Genomic DNA, 23,817 nt, shown 5'->3' on the forward strand with positions numbered 1-23,817 from the left:
TTTTACAGTATTGGATTTAAGATACTCCTGCTTATATAATTCAATTTGACCCTGATGTGCAAGGCGAGCGAGGCAGCCGCCTAAGGCCCCCACCCCAGGGGGCCCCACGCTCAACCAGACTGCCATGAGATTTAATGTGTTTGTTATGTGTGCGCAAAACGCTGTATCTGCAGCTCATCATGTCGGCACCTCGCAAGTCCTATGAAAATGCTCCAGTACATGCATGAAAACAGATTAGCAAATTTGCATGAAAATGTGCATGCCATACTGTTCAATGAGAGCGAAGTTGCCAAGAATTTAAAATACTAGAAAAATGTATTTCTAATTTATGTTCTAACCTGATTTAGAACGTAAAATACAAAAAGCATTTGATAATACCCAGGGGTTAATTTGTAAGAATGTTTTTGTAAAAAGTGGCATTGCACACAGTTTCAAGTGTCAAAGAGTTATTTTCTTTTTTAGTATTATTACTTATTTTTCTGCCTAGTTATTCAGAACCCACTTATAGTCGGGCATTGCAGTATTTCTCAATAGGGCTACTGAGACATGGTAATTTTAGAAAAAGTTAATACATGATATGTTTGAAGTAGACTGGATGTGGAGTGCTTTGAAGTTGTGAATTATTTAAAATGATAAAGTCTAACAAACAAACTGAAACAAGTACTATTTATAACTGTATCTTAATGTTAGTATATGTAGGTGCATATGATTTCATGATGCATTGGTATACTAACTAAGATAGGTTGTTCCTGTATCATGCACTTGATGTTCTGGACCCCACACTTAATCATCACCGCCTAGGGCTCCACACAGCCTCAGGCTGGACCTGCTGATGTGTCTCTCCCTGTCTTTTCTTTCATTATTATTTTCTTCAAAAACACTAATTGAGCAAAGCGGTGGTTCAGGCAGGAAACTCACTTTTAGCCTCAGATCAAATGACGTAAACATCAAACATATTTTAGGTGCTTCCAATATCAGAACAAATCATTTCCATCCAAAAGCTAGAATTATATTTGTCATCCCATAAGCGATACGTCCAATGAGCAGCAAGGAAGGGAGTTTATCTTCCCTCAATCCATTACGTCTCCGCTGTGCACCAGAGTTCACCTCCTCCTTCCCAGCCGCCTCCACCTGCTTTTTTTGCTTCGTCTAAAGTGAAGAGTAGCTATCTTGCCCCCTTGCCCATGGCTTATCTGCGAGCTAATTTATGGGAAGGGGTACCTCAAAAGACAAGGCCAAAAGCCAAAGAATGTAGTGTGAAAATATAATGTAGTAGTGTTGTCTAGTCTAAGCTTTAATAAATAATCTATCGTGTGAGTTTCCTGACTGAACTGTGATTATGAAAATGTGTCCCTCAGTAGCCTCAGTCTAGCTTTAACAGTAGATGTTTCATGCCTTTAAAAAACACCTTTGTGCAAAAACTATAACAAAGCAAATCAATTGCATTGATTGTTTAATGGTGTATGCAAAACTGCTGGTGCTGCACTTAATAACTATTCTGGAAAGCATGACGTATGTTTTTTAACACTGTGATGGCACGCCTGTAGGCATCAGAAATGAAATTACTACAAGCACTTCCTGCATTTGAAACCCCAACCACCACATCAGTATCATGATTGTTGCTGATCCCGTTGTTGTTAGATCCTTCGAATGAACATGTCAAATGTTAGCACTGGGACCAATATCCGAAAATTGCTTGAAATGCATTCTTTGGCAAAACTAACCATGGTTTGTGTTCGTTCATATTACAGAACTTTTAAATGACGATATCAAAAAGATATTGTGCAAAGGAAAGCCAATGAATACATTACTTCTGAACTGTTTAATACATATCCTATTTCTCTCCTTTCTTCAATAAGTGATTTGATGCGTTTTCAGGTTTATTTTCTACTTCAGATCTTTTTTTTTATTTTTGTTTACTATAATAAACGAAAATGTTCAGCATGATAATCCTCATTAGTACTAGCATTAAAAAGTGTAAAACTGATTCATGCTCCCAAAGATTCTGATCGTCTTAGTAACTGGCGATAAAGAAAGTAGAAATACTAAAAGAAACTTATTTAAGTCACAGCTGCATAAGCGATTCTCTAGATTAAAAGTAAAAATGTTTGACATGGGTTAAAGACATCTCTTTAAATCCCCAGTTTGTGATTCATTGCCCTAAGTGTAAATCCTTCCCCTGGACAGAACTAACATGTGAACATGCTCTGCAGTATTAGGTAGCGTATTACAAGCAGCAATAAGGAAGCCTGCTGAGTAGCATGCCGAGCAAAATTCAATTCAAAGATCATTCACTTGGCTAGACATTAATATCCCAGGAACGTGCATTATGTAGTTATCAAACTTCTCCTTGCTTTCTCAATCCATTAGCTAACCCCAGGGAGACGTGTAGAGGAGCTCAAAACAAACTCTGCATCAACAGAATGCTCTCTAAATAAAATCAGGGCTACTTTATTTTCTGTTGCTTCAATCTGGATCATATATAATTGCCTCAGACTGGCTTTGCGGTATCTTGGCTGTCTAGAAGGTATATTATTATACATTGCTAAGCTGTCCTCAAAAGCGTTATTTTAACCCATTAAGTACCATTGTCCTCATTTGAGGACATACTACTTTGTAATTTTCTGGAGCATTTTTAACTGACATCTACCTGTTATTTGAATTTTCTCTATAACTATGTTATGATAACTTACTTTCATTTTGTTAATCGCAAAAGTCTAAATGTTTTTTCACATTACATAAATACAGCTTGTGTTCTGATTTTTTTCAATGAATTTAATTTGGTACTTAATGGGTTTTAAAAAAGCCTCAAGCTTCCCTGTGCTTTGCCACAAGGTTAATATGCTTTAGGCCCAACACAAGGCATTCAGAAATGACATGTCCAGATGACACGAAGAGGCTTTAGTTTTGCCAGAATATCTTGGTGTATTAATTAGAGGACAAGGTTATGGGATGAAAGTAAGAAGAAAGGGGCAGCAGTGTGGAGTAGTGGTTAGGGCTCTGGACTCTTGATTGGAGGGTCGTGGGTTCAATCCCTAGTAGGGGACACTGCTGCTGTACCCTTGAGCAAGGTACTTTACCTAGATTGCTCCAGTAAAAACCCAACTGTATAAATGGGTAATTGTATGTAAAAATAATGTGATATCTTGTAACAATTGTAAGTCGCCCTGGATAAGGGCGTCTGCTAAGAAATAAATAAAAAAATTAAAAAGTGCAGGAAGATTACAACTATGCCTCTAAAAGAAACCATTGAGTAGGGCTGCTTATTGATTACTTCATTCCAGGGATAAATAATATTATCACCTCACTCGCAACATAATCGCCCTGCACTGTCCTCTATCATTGTCATTAGCTTGTGCACAATCCATGTGAATGGGGAACAATTAGGTCAAATTTCAGCAGCGTGTACAGTTTAACCTTTCTCCATAATGCCAGCCTTTCAGAACAGGGGTGGACCTGCAATCAGCTAGGAGATGTGGCTGAGTTTACTGGAGATCTTAGAGAACGAGAGCCAGGCCATAAAACACTGTGCTCTCTGACCATTGGGATTCTTCCTGAATTCGTTCTTTCCAAACTGAAAGCCAATTGTTTTGTGCAAACTTAAAGGTGTAGGGAAGGGGTGCAGAATTCCACTCCTCCAAGGGTAGAGCCCTCTGATCTTTGGTTCAGTTCGCTAATTTAAGGTACAGATGAGACAATCTAATTTCCTGGTCTTAATCAGTTAAACATATTTAATGAGGACACTGGAACTTAATGCATTTTCAAATGGGTTTGCATCTGCAGTAAAATATTGCATAGAGATAGCCAACTGCAAATTTCAGTCAGTTAGTGTTTTTATAAAAAGTCTAACGCTGGCACACTGTGTATCACACAATGGCATGAAGATCTGCAGCCAGGTATGTTTCAGGATGTCCCCTAGAGGTCATGACTTTTAAGACTGTTCCTCATGAAACACCAGCTCAGGTCAGGAAACACATGCAATAGATTATCTAATAAAACACACTAGACAGAGCTGCTACATTTGACATATTTTCACACTTCTTTCTTTGGCCTCGTCTTTCGAGGTACCTCTGCCCATAAATTAGCTTGCAGATAAGTGGAGAGGCTGATCGGATGGAAGCCATGGGCGGGGGGGGGGGGGGAGGGTTGATAGCAGCCCTGCCCCGTTAGATGGGACGTAATGGATTGAGGTAAGATATAAATCCTTGCCGATCATTGGATGTATTGTTTATCGAAGGACAAATAAGATACTAGCTATTCGATTAACGAATTGCTTGATGTTTATGTGATTTGATCCAAGGTGAAAGTGAGTTCCCTGCCTGAACCACTGTTTTGATGACGTAATTAGTGTAGTGTTGAATCCAGAAGTACCTGCAGCATTGCTGCTTCTATCAGCTCCTATCAAAGAGGCTCCATGTGGGTAGACAGGGGCTTACAATACACTTCCCTGTCATTGTTATTTATTTTTCTTGGTAATCCCTTCACAAGTGCACCCTACTGTTAAATATGAAACAGCCAGATACATTAAGCTGCAGTGCATTGACAGCTGTTTTGATGGAACAGTATTAGCAAATCTTCAAAAAATTGCTGCTGGTAGACATGCTGTTGATGAGTACATGTAACAGCATTCCTGATGATGGGATAATACCATGCCGTCAGCTGCGTTGCTTTCCTTATTAATTGGGAGCGACCAATATGCATTTTATATTGGCTTGTAACATATTTAAATGTCCTTTCTTGTAAAGTACAGTAGAGTGTACCAAAGGCTGAACAACACAGAATTGTATACTAGTTAGCATTCAGAACATCTTCACAAAGGTTACATAGCACTGCCCAATCCTTCATAATGTCTTTGAAAACGACATGTAGACTGTATAAGTACTCATATTGTGTCAAACCAAACGTACTTTATTTGACAATTCAGCATTTCAAGTGCATGCATGTGACTCGTACTCACTGAAACGTTTACTGAAATTGCTGAGGTCGATTAAATAAGACCATTTTGTGGCATTGCAGTTACACATTTGAATGCTTGTATGCATGTAAATGAATGATTATCCACATAATTACACACAGTTACAGTGTCTATATGAAGGCATTATGAATGAGATGTAGCATCCAATTCAAGTGAAGCGTTACAAATATAATAAACAAAATAATATTTGCATTCATTGAAGGATGCTGCAGTGAGAGCCCAGAAAATGACCCCAATGTGTGCTTTAGTGTCTGTACTGAAATTCTACAGCATGTGAGAAGAGCCGTGCTGGGTGAAGCATCACCAGGGATTAACCAGATGCTGCTGGTTTTTCAGGATACAACATATTGGAATATCCAGGGAGGGAGCACAGCCAGCTTGATTCTGCACACACCGTAGCAAAAGGTCTGCTCTAAACCATCCCGAGGCAGTCTCCTACCCAAGCTTGTCGGAAGCAAATTGAATGTGCAGCAGCATTACAAGTGAGCTGATGGCAAAGGGAGTTGCGTGAGCACAACGTGTGCGATTCTGAATGTGTTGAGAGATAGGGGGCTGCCAATATTTACAACCACTTTCAAAGAACATGGACTCTTTGTATCCTGGGATTCATATTGTTTGTGCGTAATGCAATAGGAAAGAGTAAAGGTAAAGTGTATGATATTTTAATGCGCTAAAAAAAGGTTATGTGTGTAGAAATTAAGCCAACAAACCGGAGACTCATATATACACAAACTCCACCTACTGGACATTAAAGATTCTACTGCAAAGCTACATTTGCTAAGCCTTTAGGGAAGCAGGGAAGAAAATGAATGGTGTGTGGAACTGAAAGTAAATTTGCACGTTCTCTCTTACTGAATCTCAGCAAATGGAATAAATGAAATGTACCTTAAATCTTTATGAAGTTCACATCAGTGTAAGAGTTATGTGTGAGCCGACAAGTTGTTCAGTATTTAAATTGAAAATTGCGGAATGGATGTGACTTGAATGCAGCATTGCCTGCTTCACTGAAACTAAAGTGCTTGTAGTTTTGGATTACATCGTAAGACAGATAGTGAAATAAACAGGGAGCTCTGGAGTTTGCATACATACATGCATAGCTTTATACTAAAATAATACAAATGTCAAGTTTGTCTTATTTTTATGATGTATACTGTATATAAATCTGCTTAGTTATTCACCACACTATGTCCAGAACAATATCAATGTTTGCTGATTCAATTCCCTGATACCCCATGTTCCTCAAGTAAAGACTTACAGGTCTGGCCAAAAGTTTTACATCGCCTTATAGAATTAACAAATGTAGCTTCATAAAGTCGAATGAAACTTGCTGAATAATGTTACGTTAACATCTTGAATTACATACCACTTTGTAGTTTTCCCATAACGAAAAACTTAACAAATTTAACATGATATAGTGTACTACAATTCCGGCTTCCGGTAGACTTTCGCAATATCATTTTGTAGTTTCTTTGATAACATTTATTATTATTATTATTATTATTATTATTATTATTATTATTATTATTATTATTATTATTATTATTATTATGTTTTAATCCAAAATGTTTGGCCATAGCTGTAGATAGGTAGTCCCAAGTTTTCTCTTTGCATCTGTTCAGGCACAGCACCATCTCCCTTCTGATTTCAGATCTTTTACATTACATTACCTTCAAAATGAACCCAGCTGCCTACATCTACTATCATTCAACAGCCTCCTCCCCGATCACTGCCTCTGCAGCTGGGCATCACACACCATTAACTCCAGCACACAGGAGCCATTTGTTTTTAACCTACCTCTAAAGCAGGGGTTTTTAACCCGGGGGTACATGTACCCCTGGGGTACTTCTAAGGGTCATAGGAGGTACGCAGGACAACTCAGAAATGCAAAAAATAAAAATGAAAGTAAAAGAAAGTAATGATCTTGATTTTTTTTTTACTGTAGTATATATTATCTCTAAACCACTGTGCATGTATATTTCATTTTTGTTTAGCGACGCATAGGTTACATTCTGACTATGGTTTCAAAAGCATCATCCACCTGTACGCATGCCTGGTTTAGATTGAGTGGATTTCCACTCTGATATTAGGGTGGGTGAAGCAGGTGTCTGGTGATTCTGCCTACTCTATGGAGTGCTCTGCTCAGAGTGCTCTGTGCTGCCCATGAACTTTGCAGTTTTCAGCTCTTTCGTTTAATTGAATACTAAGCTGTGAAGTACAATCTTTCTGCAAGTATAAATGCTCCGATAAACATAAATAATAATCACAATACTCGTACTTATGTATTAGGCATGGCTGCATTTTAGTAACAGCAATAGCGTGTGGCTGAATTTGTTTTCGGTGTTTGTTTTCGGTATACTGTACATCCAGATTAACCTGTGTGTCGAGTCAAAAATTGACACATTTCTTATTTGCAAGAAAAACGAAGGAAGAAAACATAAGTCTACAGAAAGCTATACAGAGTCTGTTTGGATCATTTTTATGCTGGTTTTAATAAAATGTCAGTTAGTTGTTACAGTTTTTTTCTTGAGGTTAATGTTTTTGATGTTGTAAGCATTTTAAATGTCACACAATTATGCTGAGATGGGAAGTAAATTGTAACTCGATAAACATTTACAGTGCAGACTATTTTGGATTCTTTATAATAACTTTGCAGAATAGAAAGCGAACACGTGTGTTTCCGAAGAGATTCCCAAATAATGTCTTGTGATTCTGTGCATCCAAAGACTTGTAATTAAAAGTTTTAAGAATGACTGCTTGGTATACATTTGTTAATCAAATGATTCTACCTTCTATTGCGAACATACATGTAAAGGTGTATGTGAGCTAAAACCTCCGCACAGAAGGGGTACCGTTTTTAAAAAGGGTTTCAAACCAGTGCTCTGCAGAACAACCCTGTATTGACAAGGAAAGGAAAACGGGCCCTTGACCACCAAATGCAATCAATTCCAGACACTGCACTCCTCCTTTCATTGCAAGCCAACAGATTAAATGGAAATGCAGATATCACAGCCATACAGAGAGTTTACATCTTAAAGCCTGAGAACCCTTTGCTAAAACTGCTTCCACTGATTTTAACATCGAAGACTGGTCTTTATAAGAGTGTACCATAGTAAAAAAATATAGTGTAATAATGCACAGTGAAAGCATGGTAAAGCATGGGCAAGCACAGTAAAAAATAAGGTATATGGTAAATGTATAGTATAACCATGAGAAAACTGCAAACTCACAGTAAAAGGTAAAACTGCAATGAATGCATTAGCTCTTTAAGTCTGCAACACTGCTTCTGATAATGATCCTATTTTCTAAGCCATTAGCCGATTATTTCTCTTACAATTTAACTCTTTCATTATGTATTTCTCATAACTTCAAATTCAGATTAAAAGCATTTTAGTTTGCAAGGTGTTGGTATCATCAAACAGAGGTTTCTCATCATCATCATAAGGGATGTTCAGTACTGTAACTGTCAATTAGCTTGGAGTTTTCCAAATTAAACCAATGCGTACAGACATTCTCCTATTCCATGCAACGCTGTAGACATTAAAATGTGTCTGTAAAGAAAAAAAAATGCTTACTCCAACAGCACAGCAGATTAAAATTTGCCTCCAGAAGTCTGTGTATCTCTGTGTCCAGTAATAGGATTATTCAGAGGCCTCGCGTCTCCCTCGGATGAAAGCTCCAGTGTGATTTGCAAAGCTAATTTTAGAGGCGGCACAGGAAGGCTAGGCATTTGTTTAGAAGGGGGAACTTTAACCTCAGATGTCAGCAAATTTTCTAATCTGTCAGGATGAATGATGGTCCGCTGGAATAAACTGCATTGGCCTTCTCCTCGCTGGATTCTAAAATAAATACTGGCTTTCAGAGAGCCATGGAAATATAAACCTTTATAGGGATATTTCCATTCTGTGGAAAGATCGAAACAAACCCCAAATGGAGAACGCCGAGGTGCAGACTAGTGATGACGTGAGTGCCAAACCTGCAAGGTGTCGCATGTTGGGCTTTTGGAGACTCTCCAGATCTTAAAGATTAGTTGAAAAAAACAACACAAACAATCAAGAAGTCACATGCGTGTTCAGTGAAGCTCAATTCACCGTCCTTGGGCTAACAATGTTCTTGTTCTTACTTTTAATTGACGGTGCCTAGTAAAACATATACCGTATGCTCTATGAAATGGGTGAAATCAATCCAAATCTCAGTGTCCAAATCATTTCCCCGTTCATTTGTGTGCAGTGTTTCTCCATTAGAAATTGGAATGGTACAATGAAAATGTTACATTTTCGTTAAAGTAACATATGCTTTGATTGAATAGCACTAGGGAACAGGCTAATAACATGGTTAACAGTATTAATCCTGCTAGGTTATTCTCCAGTATTAACATTACTGCATGCAAAAAATAAATTCACAGATTAGACCATTAAAACAGACCCCCCAAGTTATGTGTCAGCATGCAAGCTCTGCAAACGAAACAAAGGTTATTCAAGACTGGTAACAATCAGGAAAGGAAATTAGGTTTGATGTTCTTTGTCCATAATTATAAAACCCTCAATAGTGATTATTTAGAAATACTAAAAATAAACTTAATACAATGACACCTGTTTCAAAATCTTTCTCAATGTCTTCACAATTAAAACAATAACCAGAAATAATGTACATAATTCTAACAGCAATGACGTAATGATTTCGGATGGAATGGGCAAATGATTTAGTAAATCTTCAGTAGTCATTAGCAGATGGAGCTCCAACACGGGTATTCCAGATGCCTTTACTGCATCTGTTTCTACAGACACACACTATTATTGCAAGCTTACTTCAAAGAGTAAATCAATTCAATCCTTCAGCAACTTGAATTAACACCTCCACAAAGCATTTTACAACTAGAAATAAAGAACAGCTGTTTTGTATATAGTCTGAGAATACAGCTCTTTGAAACTGAACATTGTCAAAATCAAAAATCAGGACAAAGGCGTAAATGGGCCTAAAATGATTAGCGATTTTTGTTTCTTGACTTCCATTTAACTTCTCCGCAGTCTTTAGAAGCACATTGCTTTACCTTGAACACCATTGTTTTTATTTATTTTTTTATGGACATGACTCAAAGAATAGACACTGGGATACATGGTTTAGTTTATCACTGAATCATCCTCAAAAAAGAAATTCACGAAGCACGGTTTTGTTATGATACATTAATGTTTCACTTTCCACAGATCCTCTGTCAGTAGAACTGCAAAACAAATTTCTTAAAAGAGAAAAAGCAGACTCTGCAACCACTGTAGTCTAAACAGTCGTGTAATTGTGTGCATTTACAATTTCTCAAGGACTGCATACTGCCATCTCAGATTTGGATTCAAGGCTTGAATTAAACTCGTAATATAATTAGTCTCTCTTTTAGGTCTCACCTTTTCCTATTTCTTAATTTTACCTTTCCCAGAACAACTAGAAATGCCATCCTGCCTGCAATCTATAGCACTGAAAATGCTCCTTTATGAACAAGAAGAGTTTCCAAAAGCTCTCAATCGAAGGCTCCGTTACTGAAACACTTTGCTGCCCTCACAGTGAAAGACTGACCTGCGTCTGATATCATTTATTCCATTTCAGTTTTAAAAATTGCTTTCCATATTTTATGTATACTCTGTGAGCACTCTGTTGTACCTATCTGGGTCAGGGGTGTCCAATGCCTGCACTTATCTCACTTAATTTGACTTATTTAGCCATTTCTATTTCTGTGGCTTGGCTTGACTAAACGCTTCATCAGTTTGGTGCACAGCTGATTGATTTTAAAGTTGGAATTCTATAGGGTTCGGAAAAAGGAAACATACATACATCAGATATAAAATGTCAGTGCTGCACATCGTGGCTTGGGGTACTGTACCTAGCTCAGGATCAATTCTCCAACAATATCAAAAGGGATATTTCATCTATATCTACATTTCATTAATATTCAATTTCTTACCTCTTCCTAACCCCCAGTGGCCATTTCTAAAAACGTCCACTGAGAAATATTTAGGAGTCTTTTCAGAAGCCAATGAATAAGGACAATAGTTAGTAATCCTATGATCTAAGCAAAACCAACAATAGAAGAATATACAAAACACAAATCATTTCTTATACAGCTAAGAAATTACATATTTTGTTAAACTAGACGGTACTGCTTAAAGTAACTATTTGAAACCTATCGTGATCACTGCTGGGGTTTGCAGCTCAGAACAATGGGGTAATGAGAGGACACTTCAAATTGGTAACACATTAAATGAACTGGTTTACAGCAAGGCCACAGTTCCTGATTTAGGTCCTGTAACCTCCCTGATCCCTGCCTTACAATCAAGTGAGTCACATCATGATTCACCGTGGACAATTACTGTGAACAAGTGAGAGATGAAACACAGACAAGCTAAGAACCTTTTTATTTTGGTTGGCATCTTGTCAACTTGAACTAGATAAATAAATACAATTTTCAAAATCTTCATTCCTTCACATGGTATTTTCCATCTCGGTTCCCAAGGCTTACTTGAACAGTAAGCAACGGTTTGAATTCATTTTAAACACAGGCAGTGGATTTACTGCTGATGGCTGTGTTTTTCTTTCCCCGTGCTGCTATCTCAGATCAGGTCTGAGTCAGCTGGGATTAGTCTCATCAGTTCACCGCTGAATCGTGCAAAAAAGATGGGATTCCTTTTAGAAAATAATTTAAAATGAGACCATTTATAAAACCTCCTTTTGTTCCTGGACTCGCATGTAAAGCACAGTCTATTAAAACCCACCCTGCAATACAGTAGGTCTGTAGAACGCAGTTTGAGTTCTACTCAGAAATCAGTCTTATCACCTAATTGTAGCACCTTGACTGACTGTCGAGGTTGTCAGTCAGGATTTTCAGAGAATGACAGAATTGAATTAAGACTGTATCAGTACAATTTGACATTTGTTATTTAATGAAGTTACATTTCTCTCAAACCTCTAAAATACATGGGACCCTTTGAGTTAAACCCTAAACCCTGTCAACGCCAAATCGTCATTAGCACAGTTTTAGTTTTTCAGAGAGAAAAAAAACTGTAATAAAATGAACAAACCAGAAATAAACAACAGAAACATTTAATTTATGGGGTTGTAAATATTTGTTTGTTTTTAGTGTTTTTGGCCTTATTAGCACCAATGACAATTTGGACTAAATAGCTTTGAGAATCAAACCCTTTCTGCCTAAAATCACAAAGCACTCAGTTCTAACAAATATCAAAATGTGGAGGGTCTTGAGGACCCCCCCCCCACACACACACACACACACATGCACGCATGTACACACACACCAACACACACACGCATGACGCACACACACACACAGACACGCACGCGCAAGCACACGCACACATGCACGTTGGAATTTTCCCTGCAGTAAAAGAAGAGGTTGTGTTCACCTTGCCCATAGATGTGAGAAGTTCACCCCATAGAGCTGTAATTTGATTGAGATCTATTGATTGGGCAGGCTAAGGGCAGCGTGTGAGTGTTGAAGGTCTCTGCTGAGAACACTGAGAACAAACCATTGTCTGTTTGGCTTGGATCGATGGGGTTGGAGGGGGGAGTATGGCTGTCTTGGTCTTTTTGTTAGTGTCAGTCTTATGAGGACAGAAATGATGCATTGCAGGCAGAGTGGTATCTGCAGCATGCTTCAGCCTGTCCAATCAGCAGACTACAGACCAGGCCCTATGGGTTGAACTTGGCCAATGTTCCCTGATAATTCAAGGGTGTGTTCTGGAAATGTGATGCCCAGACATATATTGGGAACTCCTACAAGCTTTGTTTATGTTCCTTTAGCTAACCAGATTTTGCAGGGATGTGTTCTAGATTGTTATTGAAGAACAGTCTAGAACAGTTCCAGAACCAAGGAGTTAAATCTCTATGATTAACCATTGATAGTGTATTAGACAGGCAAGATGGAAACCAGTATATAAAATTAGAGGGAAGTGTGAAAAGGTTATACTGTGTACAAAAAGCATATTCAGCTATTTCCATACTGAATTTCAAACAGCTCGGAATAATTGCTGTTTTCTTTACGTTTGGCAGAAGTCAAAAAACCATAACGAAGACCAATGACTAAAGGAGAAATATTTCATTTTATATTGACCCTCAAGTGCCATTAAGCTTGCTACTGAGGCATTGAACATTAATTATGAACATGCCTACAAGCTTGAATGACATTAGTAGGCACCAATGTATCTGTCTGCTATGAAGTTGTGAAAGGATTTTGCAAATACATTTTGAGACTCCCAGACAACATTTGAATTTCGACCACAGTACTGAAGACTGTGTTTTAATTAGCAGGTCTGAGGCGTCACATATTTCTACTAATATCATTTGTATAACCAGGGGAGAGATATTTTAGTATCAGAAACAGATGATTCCTAATGCCGGTAGACACTTAGGAGACATTGGAAATATACTGCAGACAAATTACCATGCTCTAATGCTTATTAAAGCAGACGCCTATTCTCAGATGGTCCTTATGGTCTCCGATTCCTCAGTATTGAGGCTTGCCAATAGGCAGCTATTGAAGAAGTAGAATTAGAAGGAAATGTAAAGTTTGTGTGTATTACTGTGTTATATGTGGTGTGTTAATGTTGGTGTATATATATTGGTGCACGGGATATAAATTGGGCTATGTAGCACGAGTGTTGTAATATGCACTTAGGCACGGGGATTGCACAATCACTTGACGTGCAAATTAAAGGTGTTTTAGTATGTGAGCACGGGATTGCACAAATTAGTTCACATGCTGGTATTCAAGTGAATGATGAATTAGTAATTAAATCCCGGCACAACTGTATATATAGAGGCATGGATCACTCACTCGGGGTTGGGTGTTCAGGGCGAAAGAACGGGAGAGAGAAGGAGAGTAAATGAAATGGTAAAAACAATTGCTACCTGTGCTGAAGGACCAGCACGATACTTGTTTGTTTGTTTCGTCCACTGTTTGTTAGCGTCTGTTCGTTTGGCCAACGTGCCCTTTATTTTGTCAAAGTGTTTTTGGTTTGTTTAAACCTTTTTATTTTGTTCATTTAATAAAGACGCCACAGGGCATTCATTACCTCAGTCTGCTGTGGATTCCATTCCTTTTACCCTCAGTACTGTGTGTTCTTCCAGGTCTGACGCCACCGCTCAAGCCAGCCTGCCACACATGGGTCCACACACGAGGTCAAATACAGTGTATCACGATACAGAGAAAGTGATGCTGAAAGTCAAACCCTTCTGACAAGTTTAGTTAGCCAGGCAGACTATTAATAGCTTGCTTTACTTTTATCATGCAGAAAAAATAATCTATTTAAAAAGGCAAAATTCCAAACCAGTTAATTGACTTAAATGAGTTCCAGTCCAGGCATAATTAACCCGAGCGAAACTCGAAAAAATGGTATCTCAGCAAGGCTACGACTCCACTCAAATGAAGACGAGTTAACGAGAAACCAAAGGAAAAGCAGAAAAACAAATGCAGGATGCACCACAACCGAACTGCAAACTTGAATTTAAAAGCATTTGCTGAATGTTAAGACAGGTCCAGGATTCAAGATCATTGCAAAACCGAGAAGGTGGTGTACAGCTATGGCCAAAGGTGTTGCATCACCCTATAGAATGAACTCATTTTGCTTCATAAAGTCGAATGAAACCTGCTGAATAACGTTATATTAACATAGTGAATTGCATACCGCGTTGTAGTTTTTCATAAACTGACAAAAAAATTGAAAAAATGTGACATTTCAAAACATAAAACACTGTACTACTATTATGGCTTCCGGTAGACTTCTGTGATATATTTCCCTACTTTATTTGATGACATGATGTTAAATAAAATCTAAATCATGTTCATCTAGTTGTTGTTTTTTTAATCCTAAAATTGTAGGCAATACAAAACCTTTGGCCATATACGTAGGAAAGTGGGAGCTGGATTCAGTAGCCTTTACATCAATTACCCTATTTGTTAATGCTTGGGAAACAAATCTGTTCTGGAGCAGTTTGTGACAGATGCTGATAGATGATATTAAGATGAAAAGCATCACCGTTTTAACAGCACCATTTACTTCAGTGCATCAGCTGTGCAGGAGGCAATTTGTGTTCTGCTCTGTTCTGATATATCCCCTTGGTAAAGTTACCATTCATCAAGTATTTGCATGGCTTTATTCACACACACAAATATATATACATAAATATATGGGAAAGAGATAACAAACAGGATCAATACAATGCCTATTTATCTTTAATAAAGTACATCACAAAGAATTGCAATTGTCAAGTAACAAGATGCAATAAGCTTGTAACATCAGTGGAAGTAAATGATTGGGAACTACAATGGTGTAGTATTTAAGCCCTCTTCATAATCCCCATCTGCATACCTTTTAAAGTTATGGATGCAAGACTTGATCCTTCTCTCGCTGGCAATAAAGATGAGCCTAGATTATTGAAAAGTCAATCACTCCTTTGCATTTTAGATTGCAGGATTTGTTACTCATCTGCCATTGGAAGTTCATGGCAACAGAATTCCATTTAGAAGGTTCGCTGTGTTCCACGGAATTTAAAAGTTTTGGAAAAAAACAAACAAGATATGAATGTAACATTCCTCATAAGTGCATAAATCAGTGTGTGAATAGCAAAAAGAAATATATATATATATATATATATATATATATATATATATATATATATTAAAATTCATAGTTTTAAAAGAAATACAATTAGATAATGTACAATACAGAAGAATAAAGGAAAATAAATGGTTAAATAGACTCAATACCGTGATGCCTGAAGGTTTAAATAGAAAGGAATAGTAGATCGTTACATCATTAACTATGTAGTAAATGACATCACAAACACATTCATAGATTTAAATAGAAATAAGTGAGTGTAGTTTCCATGGCATCAAAAGCCTATAAGTACCTCCACTCCACCTTTCCCTTGTCAAAGGTATGTTAAACATACCGAAACGTTGGGAAGTTGGCTCTTTTGGAGCAAAAACTATTTTGTGTGAACCTTTTAAAAATAATATATATATATATATATATATATATATATATATATATATATATATATATATATATATATATATATAAAGGGCTCACCATGTAGTGTGACTGACAAGATCAGCCCATAATGGACCCTTATCAATGTGTGTAATTAGTCTCAATCGGCATAATTGACACCCATATGCAGTAATGATGAACAACTTAACACATGGAGATGCATATAGCACTTTAATTAAAATCGAACAAACGGTTCTGAAAGGCCACAAATCAATCCAGTCCCTTTGAGTGAGTTCAGACACTATAACATCCCTCTGTCCATATGGTATTATTTATTATTATTTATTTCTTAGCAGACGCCCTTATCCAGGGCGACTTACAATTGTTACAAGATATCACATTATACATTATTTCACATACAATTACCCATTTATACAGTTGGGTTTTTACTGGAGCAATCTAGGTAAAGTACCTTGCTCAAGGGTACAACAGCAGTGTCCCCCCACCAGGGATTGAACCCACAACCCTCCGGTCAAGAGTCCAGAGCCCTAACCACTACTCCACACTGCTGCCCATATCAATGCTGTACACACTTTATCAAGAGAAGTGATATCACCGACTTTTCTGTGAGACAGTCAGACAGACAGACAGTCAGCCACACAGCAATCACAGGCAGATGGATTACAGGCACAGCCTCCTGGTACGAAACAGCTAAGAAGAATCGTTCTGCCATCTGCTTGGCAATCTCGTTGTTGTTACTTATTCCAGTCTAATTGCAGATTAATGAAGCTTTTGCTCCACTGAAAAGTCTTTAATGCTTGAAATGATGTGGGTTCATGCAGGAGATCTTGCTGCACTCAAGAATAAACTAGAAACCTTCCTTGGACACAGTCAGACTTATGTACTGGTTTACTAACTGGGCCAGAACAGACATTATGGTCTTTTCAACAAATACCCACACTGAGAATTCAAATGTGTGTGTGTAAGGGTTCTGAAAAAATCTAATGCATGCAAGTCTCAAGAGAATTTCTGTCTGTGAACACACACATAATATATATGCACAACATATCGAAACGTTGGGCAGCTGGCTCTTAGATATATATATATATATATATATATATATATATATATATATATATATAAAGTTTAACACTTTGAAAGTTGAACACATGACATACTTCCAAATCCCCCCCCATAATATCAGGTATGCAAAATAAATGCGCTTGTAACCTGAATTGATATGTAGCGGTGAAACGATTCACTAGGCATCAATGAATAATATTTCCTTACATGAAATGATCCTTGAGTGAATAATAAATCCTCTTGATATATGTAGCGTGGGTTGGAAGACGTGCCTCTCCTGTCTTATTTATGTTTTGCCTTATAAAAACAATAGTCCAAGATATTTTGATCAGGACCAGCGCATGTACTATGAAACGTTTCGTGACGTGACCCGTGTGTTGCGATACAGTGTGTTTCACATCATTACCTTGCATACCCTATGGGGTGAACAGTAGTTCATTTACCGTTCTTTAGAAGTGTCTTACATTTGCACCAAAAATGATTTGCGAGCCAAGAAAAAGCCACAAAATTAATTCATTGCTAGTTTGAAACATTAACCAATAATATAATAAAAATGTGTGTTTTGGCTTTTGTTTTACATACCTGGCTGCAGTATGTGTATATATTACAGCTCTTCAGCTGAGCTAATTAACACAACTGATCACAGAAGAGTAGGAATACCTACTAAAATCCTCTCACTCATTTGGAAAATGTGTTAAATATAGGACAGCTTTGTCAGTCTGCTCTAAAGAGTAAAGCTTCTTAACTGAAAAAGTGTTTCAAATAACAACCATCTACTCTTAAAACAAGTGTCTCCTGGAAAATTATTATTCAGTGCCTACGCTGAGGTCTTTAATTTCCTCTCAGCTAAATCAGTAGTGGTTCCTCTCTGATTTCTTTTGCCTTTTTACAGAATTTGCAGGACACCTATTGAGACTCGGACTGCAAAGAGTGCGGCTATTTTATGCCATTTCATCTTTTCAACAAATCATTTCCAGCAGAAACAAAGAGAGCTGTGTATTTAAAAAAAAATAACATGCTACTATGCTTTCATTAGTTTTCGTGCCAGTGTCACTCTGTTCCTTATTACCCCATTAACTGGAAATACAGCAATCAGAGCTCTTATTGTGCTTAAAAACACTGGCCCTTTCCTGTCGGGTGTAGTAAGGTAGTTAGCAAATAATAATAGCAGCATAGAAGGGGATCTGATAGTTACAAAGAGATTCAATCATAGCTATAAACGGAGTGCTTATACCCCCATCTCCTGCTTCTTAATAGCACCGTTGTTAGTGATGCAGAACTATCCTTTTTCAGTGGTTCGCAAACTGTAAATGAAAAGAGTTTAGATGATTACAAACGCATTCATTTCAGGACGTTTCAGACAAAGGCCCTTCTTCAGCTGTGTAGAAAGCAAAGCAAGCACAGTGCTGTAAACGTGTTATTTTTCAAGAATTCTGTGGATGATGTCATGATTATGTCAGAATAGGCTATGAAGCAAATGTTGCTCGGAAACAAAGGGAAGCAAGGTCATCTTTAAAACTAGGAACTTTGGAACCTCTTGGAATGAAAATTATATTCTGATAGAATCATGACATCATCCACGGAATAGCCCTTCTTTTACAATTTGACTTTCTCCGTTTTGAATTCCCTATACTTTAAACAGGGGTGCCCCAAACCAAATAAAAACAGTTTGAGAAAACCCTGAACTATTCCATCATAATGTTCCATTCCCACTTCCTGGCTAGCTAGTAACGCTTCTCTAGACAATGATAGATACAGATTGCTCAGCGTGCGGTACAGCGAGTGAAGAAGTGGGCAGGATGTTAGGACTGACACAACGTGTTAGTGTGCTGTTAAAAAGCTGTGAGCTTCCAAGATAGGTACAGTACTACTTTCCATTGTAGCTGGCAGGTGAAGCGCTACTGTAATCTATTTTAAAATAACTGCGTTTTATTTTAACTTATTGTTTCTGACAAAAGTGGAAGTGATACAAATAGGGGGGTTGAACTGTCCGCATTTCACTTAGAAATCACCTCAATACACACACTAGAGAAGCGTTGAGGTGAGGAACATTTATAAGGTGTGCTTATGCATTTGCTGCTGTCAGTTTCCATTATCTCTTATGAAACAGCGATTTCCCGCAACAGATAAGCAACATTTATATGTACATAGACTTTTGTTTTTTTTACCGGAACCGTTTGCTTACTGTTGGTGACGGTCGTGCTAGAATTCCAAGCGACAAAAATTATCCATGTGCTATTAATTTTCGAATCATATTGTTTCCCTGGTGTGAAAAATAGGGATTAGCTTTGGCTGTGCTTTGTATGAATTAATAGCAACATGAAGATTCCGTGAAAACCCACGCTCTGGGATGGCCTGCGGACTGCGTGGTACGCAGCAACACATTCCCCGGACGCAGAATGTTAGACACATGTGACTTATCATGTTAAACTTGAGGACAGCCCTACTGCAACCAATTCCAGTAAAACAAATCCCTGATGGTTTCCAAGCATCTGTTTTGAATTGTGAAAGACCCCGGTTTCTGCATTGGCAAGCACTTTAGTTGAATAAATTAGTGTATTTTGATATGTTCTGTATCACAAGGTATGTCTCTTACCACAACAGTGAAATAACTGTGCCTGAATGCTGCCTGGGAGACATACACACATATCCTTCAGTCAAACTAGCAGGTCAGAGTGAGACGGTGGGAAGCCTGTTTCAATAGAGGAGAACTCAAGTATGTCTGTGGCGAAAGCTACCTGTCTAGGTAGTACAATAATATGTCCTATTCTGTGGTAGATTGCACATTGTGGGGGGAAAAATGCACGTCAACGCGCACCAAGAAATTGTGTTTTATTGTAAAACTGAAGAGGAGTGAATATGGGCTTGGACTCGTTTTTACACCAGTATGTTAAATGCTATTTGTAAAACGTGGGAAGTTTTTGTAAAAGATACAGTAACAACATTTGAAATGAACTAAAAAATGTACAATTCAAAATAAATAAATAACTTTATTCCGCATCGCTAGTTGTTGCGCAACTGTCACCACCGTATTATACACAGCTGGGTTTCTTTAATGCTGGCTTCCTTTTCTCGTTTCCTTTTTAATATGCAACAGACCGCTCTACCTCTAATCACAAGAGGCTGCTGCTAGGGTCATTCGGATTAAGTTATTTGACCTCAGCGCGTTGTCACCAGGGATTACCAACCAAATGCTTAAGTTTATAAAATGACCTTGACAGTGTTCCAAAACATCTCTCAGAAAAGCCGAAATATCTCCTTGACGAATGAATTTCCAAAAGCAGTATGTCAAACGCGTACGTTTACAAACCTTCTTGAGTTTAAATCCTTTATTACCCATGATATCCCAGTTATTACCAGCACACCGTCTGTGTCAATCAATCGTACCCGTCTAGGCGATATAGTCGTACAGAATAGATACATTATTGTACTCTTGTATAGAGTAAAATAAATAGGACAAATACATAAATAAATAAATAAGCGAACTGACACGCAGAATGTGCTACAAAATGCAAATAAGCGGGCTAAACTTAAGGACATGCAAGAAGAGGCTTCACTCAGTGAAGAAGTTAGAATCAAGCCTTTTTTTTTGTTTTTTTTAGAAAGCATATATTAGGTACACCTTGTGCTTAACATTGGTAGCTGGAAATGTGACATTAGCTTCAATATAGGGGCTGCCGACTGATGTACTCTGTGGTTTACCTGTCATCAATGCACAGGTAAGCCTACCCAAATTGCATTATTTCATTCAAATACCGCGATTCTTCCAAGACCATGAATTACCGGCATTGCACTATTCAATACTGTTTATTACAGTATACTGCATGATCCCTACATTTAGTTTTAATTGTGAACAACACTAATAACACACAAAATGTTACCTTGCTGAAGAAACAGGATCGTCATCCCTATCAGGATCACCCAACAGATCGGATTGTTCATGTCTGATATATTACGGGTTAGTTTTCAGGCAATACGGGTCCCTGTGTTATTGCTCACGATGAAGGTGATTTTAAAATCCACGACGTGAAGAAGCACAGCGAGACAGGCAGTTCCCGCTGATTATCCTCAATCACAGGCACACACTGACTGGGAAACGGCGTCTATACACATGCATGCAGCAGAATGTCCCTCCTTTAAGACGAAGCGATTGGTCTAACCTTGTGAAAAGACCTTTGCGATAGGCGTGCTGCAGCTTAAAAACTCACATTGCAAAATAAGTATATATTACTAATGAATCAGAGCGGATGCGTTCATGAGTGACCTACGTGCAAGGTGTACAGATTGGACGTTTAAACTGGTAACAATTTGCTAATTAGTTAGCATATGTTGTGTTTAATATTTGCTTAATCCAGTACATTGTCCATTTAGTTATTACACTACGTATTGGGAGTGTATACAAACTGGAAAGTCAACAATAGTTAACTAAACGTAGGGATTATGTTTGTGCTCCTTATTTTAAGCTCCCTTGTAAATGACTGTATATGTATGATAATGGTAGTCGGTTATCATATTTGCCTGTTTTACTGACCTTTTGTAATGTAATACTGTCAATAGCAGTCTACTGACTGTATTTAATGTGTGGGTGATGCCGGTGTCACGCGAAGAATGGTCTCCTGGACTAATTTTCGTCGATTAAGCTATGATTTAATTCTGACATCTAGTCCCCCGTGGGAAAAGTTTTGAAGGAAAAAAAAAACACACACAAAAAAACAAAGAAAAAACTAATCTTGCAAAGTTATATTCTTAATTTTAATGTATGAAAGTAAATGGGGGAGGCTTTTTTCATAGTTCAATCTATGAAAATTAGTCCAGGGGGACCAAATCAGCGTGAAGTGGACGTTTTTATTTACCCATAGAAAAAGAAACGCAAAGATATCATATCAGTCTTAAATATTTTTAAAGCTACGTAGAACGTCTGCAAGAATAAGACGGTTTGGCTTCAAGTCATTTTTTTTTTTTATTTGTTTTATTTATTTATTTATTTTTTTCAATCTTTTCTCCACAGAACATTTTCCGTCTTTTTCAACAAAGGCTTTACAGGATATAAATTCACGCTGTGCGCAGCAAGACTCACAATCTGTTCGGAATGAAAGGTGAATTGTTGCCAATCTGTGCCTTGAGGTAGCTTTTGTATTTTTTGTTTCATCTACATCCTTTCTTTCCTTAACCCGTAGAGGCCTGGTTTTCAATCCAGAACGTGCGGCAAACTGAGTTCCAATTAGCCCACAGTGACCAGCGGTTTAAAGTTCGTGAAACGGCTAACTATTTACACGAATTGATTATTGACTGTCTGTAGCATTGTGATCACACCTTGGCTGTCCTCTGTGGGAACTCTTTAAGGCTGTGCTGGTTCTGCAATGACGTCAATGAGCAAGTGGCATGGGCACGTTTGAAGTACATTTCTAGAGACAAGAGCTGTGGTCAAGTATTATTTTCCAGCAAGGGCATTATACTGAACTATCAGTGTGAACCAGTGACCCAAAATGATGGCCAGTGTCTTATGCAAGTAACCTGCTGTCTATTTCCATTGCACCACACAAGATCTAGTTAAAGCCACACTCTTGTATCAATTTTTAAAAGAACTGTACTGTACAGTACATGTAATTCCTGTGTTCAATTTGAAATGAACCTTTGTTAGGGTCGGATCTGTGTCATGTCCTTGTATGACAAGGATGTGATGATAGCCAGTGGTAATTGCTAAAGGTGTTCTATAGGTCTGTTGTATTGAGAGGTGAATTTACTGTTATTGTTTTCAAATGTGTCCCCAGTACCTCTTCCATACTTCATATCACTGACTACACCTCCAGAAAGCTAAGAGGTGGGAGGCTTGTGCACATATGTCAGACAAGATCATAATGCAGCCCATGACTCATCCACTGCTACTCCACAGGGTTATAAAACATAATTCCCTCCTCTTAGCATGAATAGATAACACTCTGCTATGCCTGTGTTTGTAGAATGTGCCCCACAGCCCTGTGCATTTATTAGCTCGCTGATTCTTGGAAACGTCAGGGTTACATTTTAATTATAGGGCTGATGTCTTCATAGCATCTTTTAAAAATGCCAGATTATAAAGACTATGGTAGCCACGGGACAGAGGACAAAATATCGAGAAGCTCCCCTGCAGGGCACTGCCACACTGAACTGAACAGAGTTCTGTTTGCTTGATCAAAATATTGGCACACCAATTCCAGTAGATCGTCTTGTATTCCTGTGGGGTTCCACTTCATTATGAATATGTGTCGTCTTCAAGATGAAAATGTATTGAAAAATACATTTGGAAATGCATTGATTTCAGGGCATTTTTCCTTTCCAGCAGATGAAGTCTTATTTCTTTAGATTCATGATGCTCTTTTGAAGTCTTTTTGCCTCTATACTTTGCAAGTTATTTCACTTTGCCAAATCCCTCTCTTCACCAGGAGCAAACGTGCTTAACAGAAACTGATGGAAACAGGCTTATTTATTAACCCTGTTTATTCACTCGAGGAATAAAAAGCAACAGATTATGGTAAGATACAGCTCTGATGTTCAAATTTTACTTAACTCGGTCCCTATAGATTATAACCCTCTCATCGGCAGCTCTGACAGATAAACAGTCCTGTATCCTTCACTCCCGTTGCTCAAATGACACTGATGTTTATTCCCCTGGAGCTATGCTAAGCCTAATAACAGGTTAGTACAGTGATCCATGCAGTCAGGCCTTATCCCCTTAACCCTCCCAATTACATAACACCCCCCACCTGCTCAAGTGTCAAGTGGAGCTCA

General features: G+C 38.0%; 1 protein-coding gene across 1 annotated transcript in view; it reads right to left on the reverse strand.

The window, feature by feature from the left end:
* The window catches only part of LOC117397310 (opioid-binding protein/cell adhesion molecule-like), a 244,977-nt gene extending 223,833 nt beyond the window's left edge, over nucleotides 1-21,144 (reverse strand). Inside the window, exon 1 of the mRNA XM_034913058.2 lies at nucleotides 20,931-21,144. Coding sequence (XP_034768949.1) covers nucleotides 20,931-20,991 — 61 coding nt within the window. The 5' untranslated portion in view covers nucleotides 20,992-21,144. The remainder of the gene's footprint in view (nucleotides 1-20,930) is intronic.
* Nucleotides 21,145-23,817: the final 2,673 nt, after the last annotated feature.

The sequence above is a fragment of the Acipenser ruthenus genome, chromosome 40 (genome assembly GCF_902713425.1).
Source record: "Acipenser ruthenus chromosome 40, fAciRut3.2 maternal haplotype, whole genome shotgun sequence".
Taxonomy (NCBI): Eukaryota; Metazoa; Chordata; class Actinopteri; order Acipenseriformes; family Acipenseridae; genus Acipenser; species Acipenser ruthenus.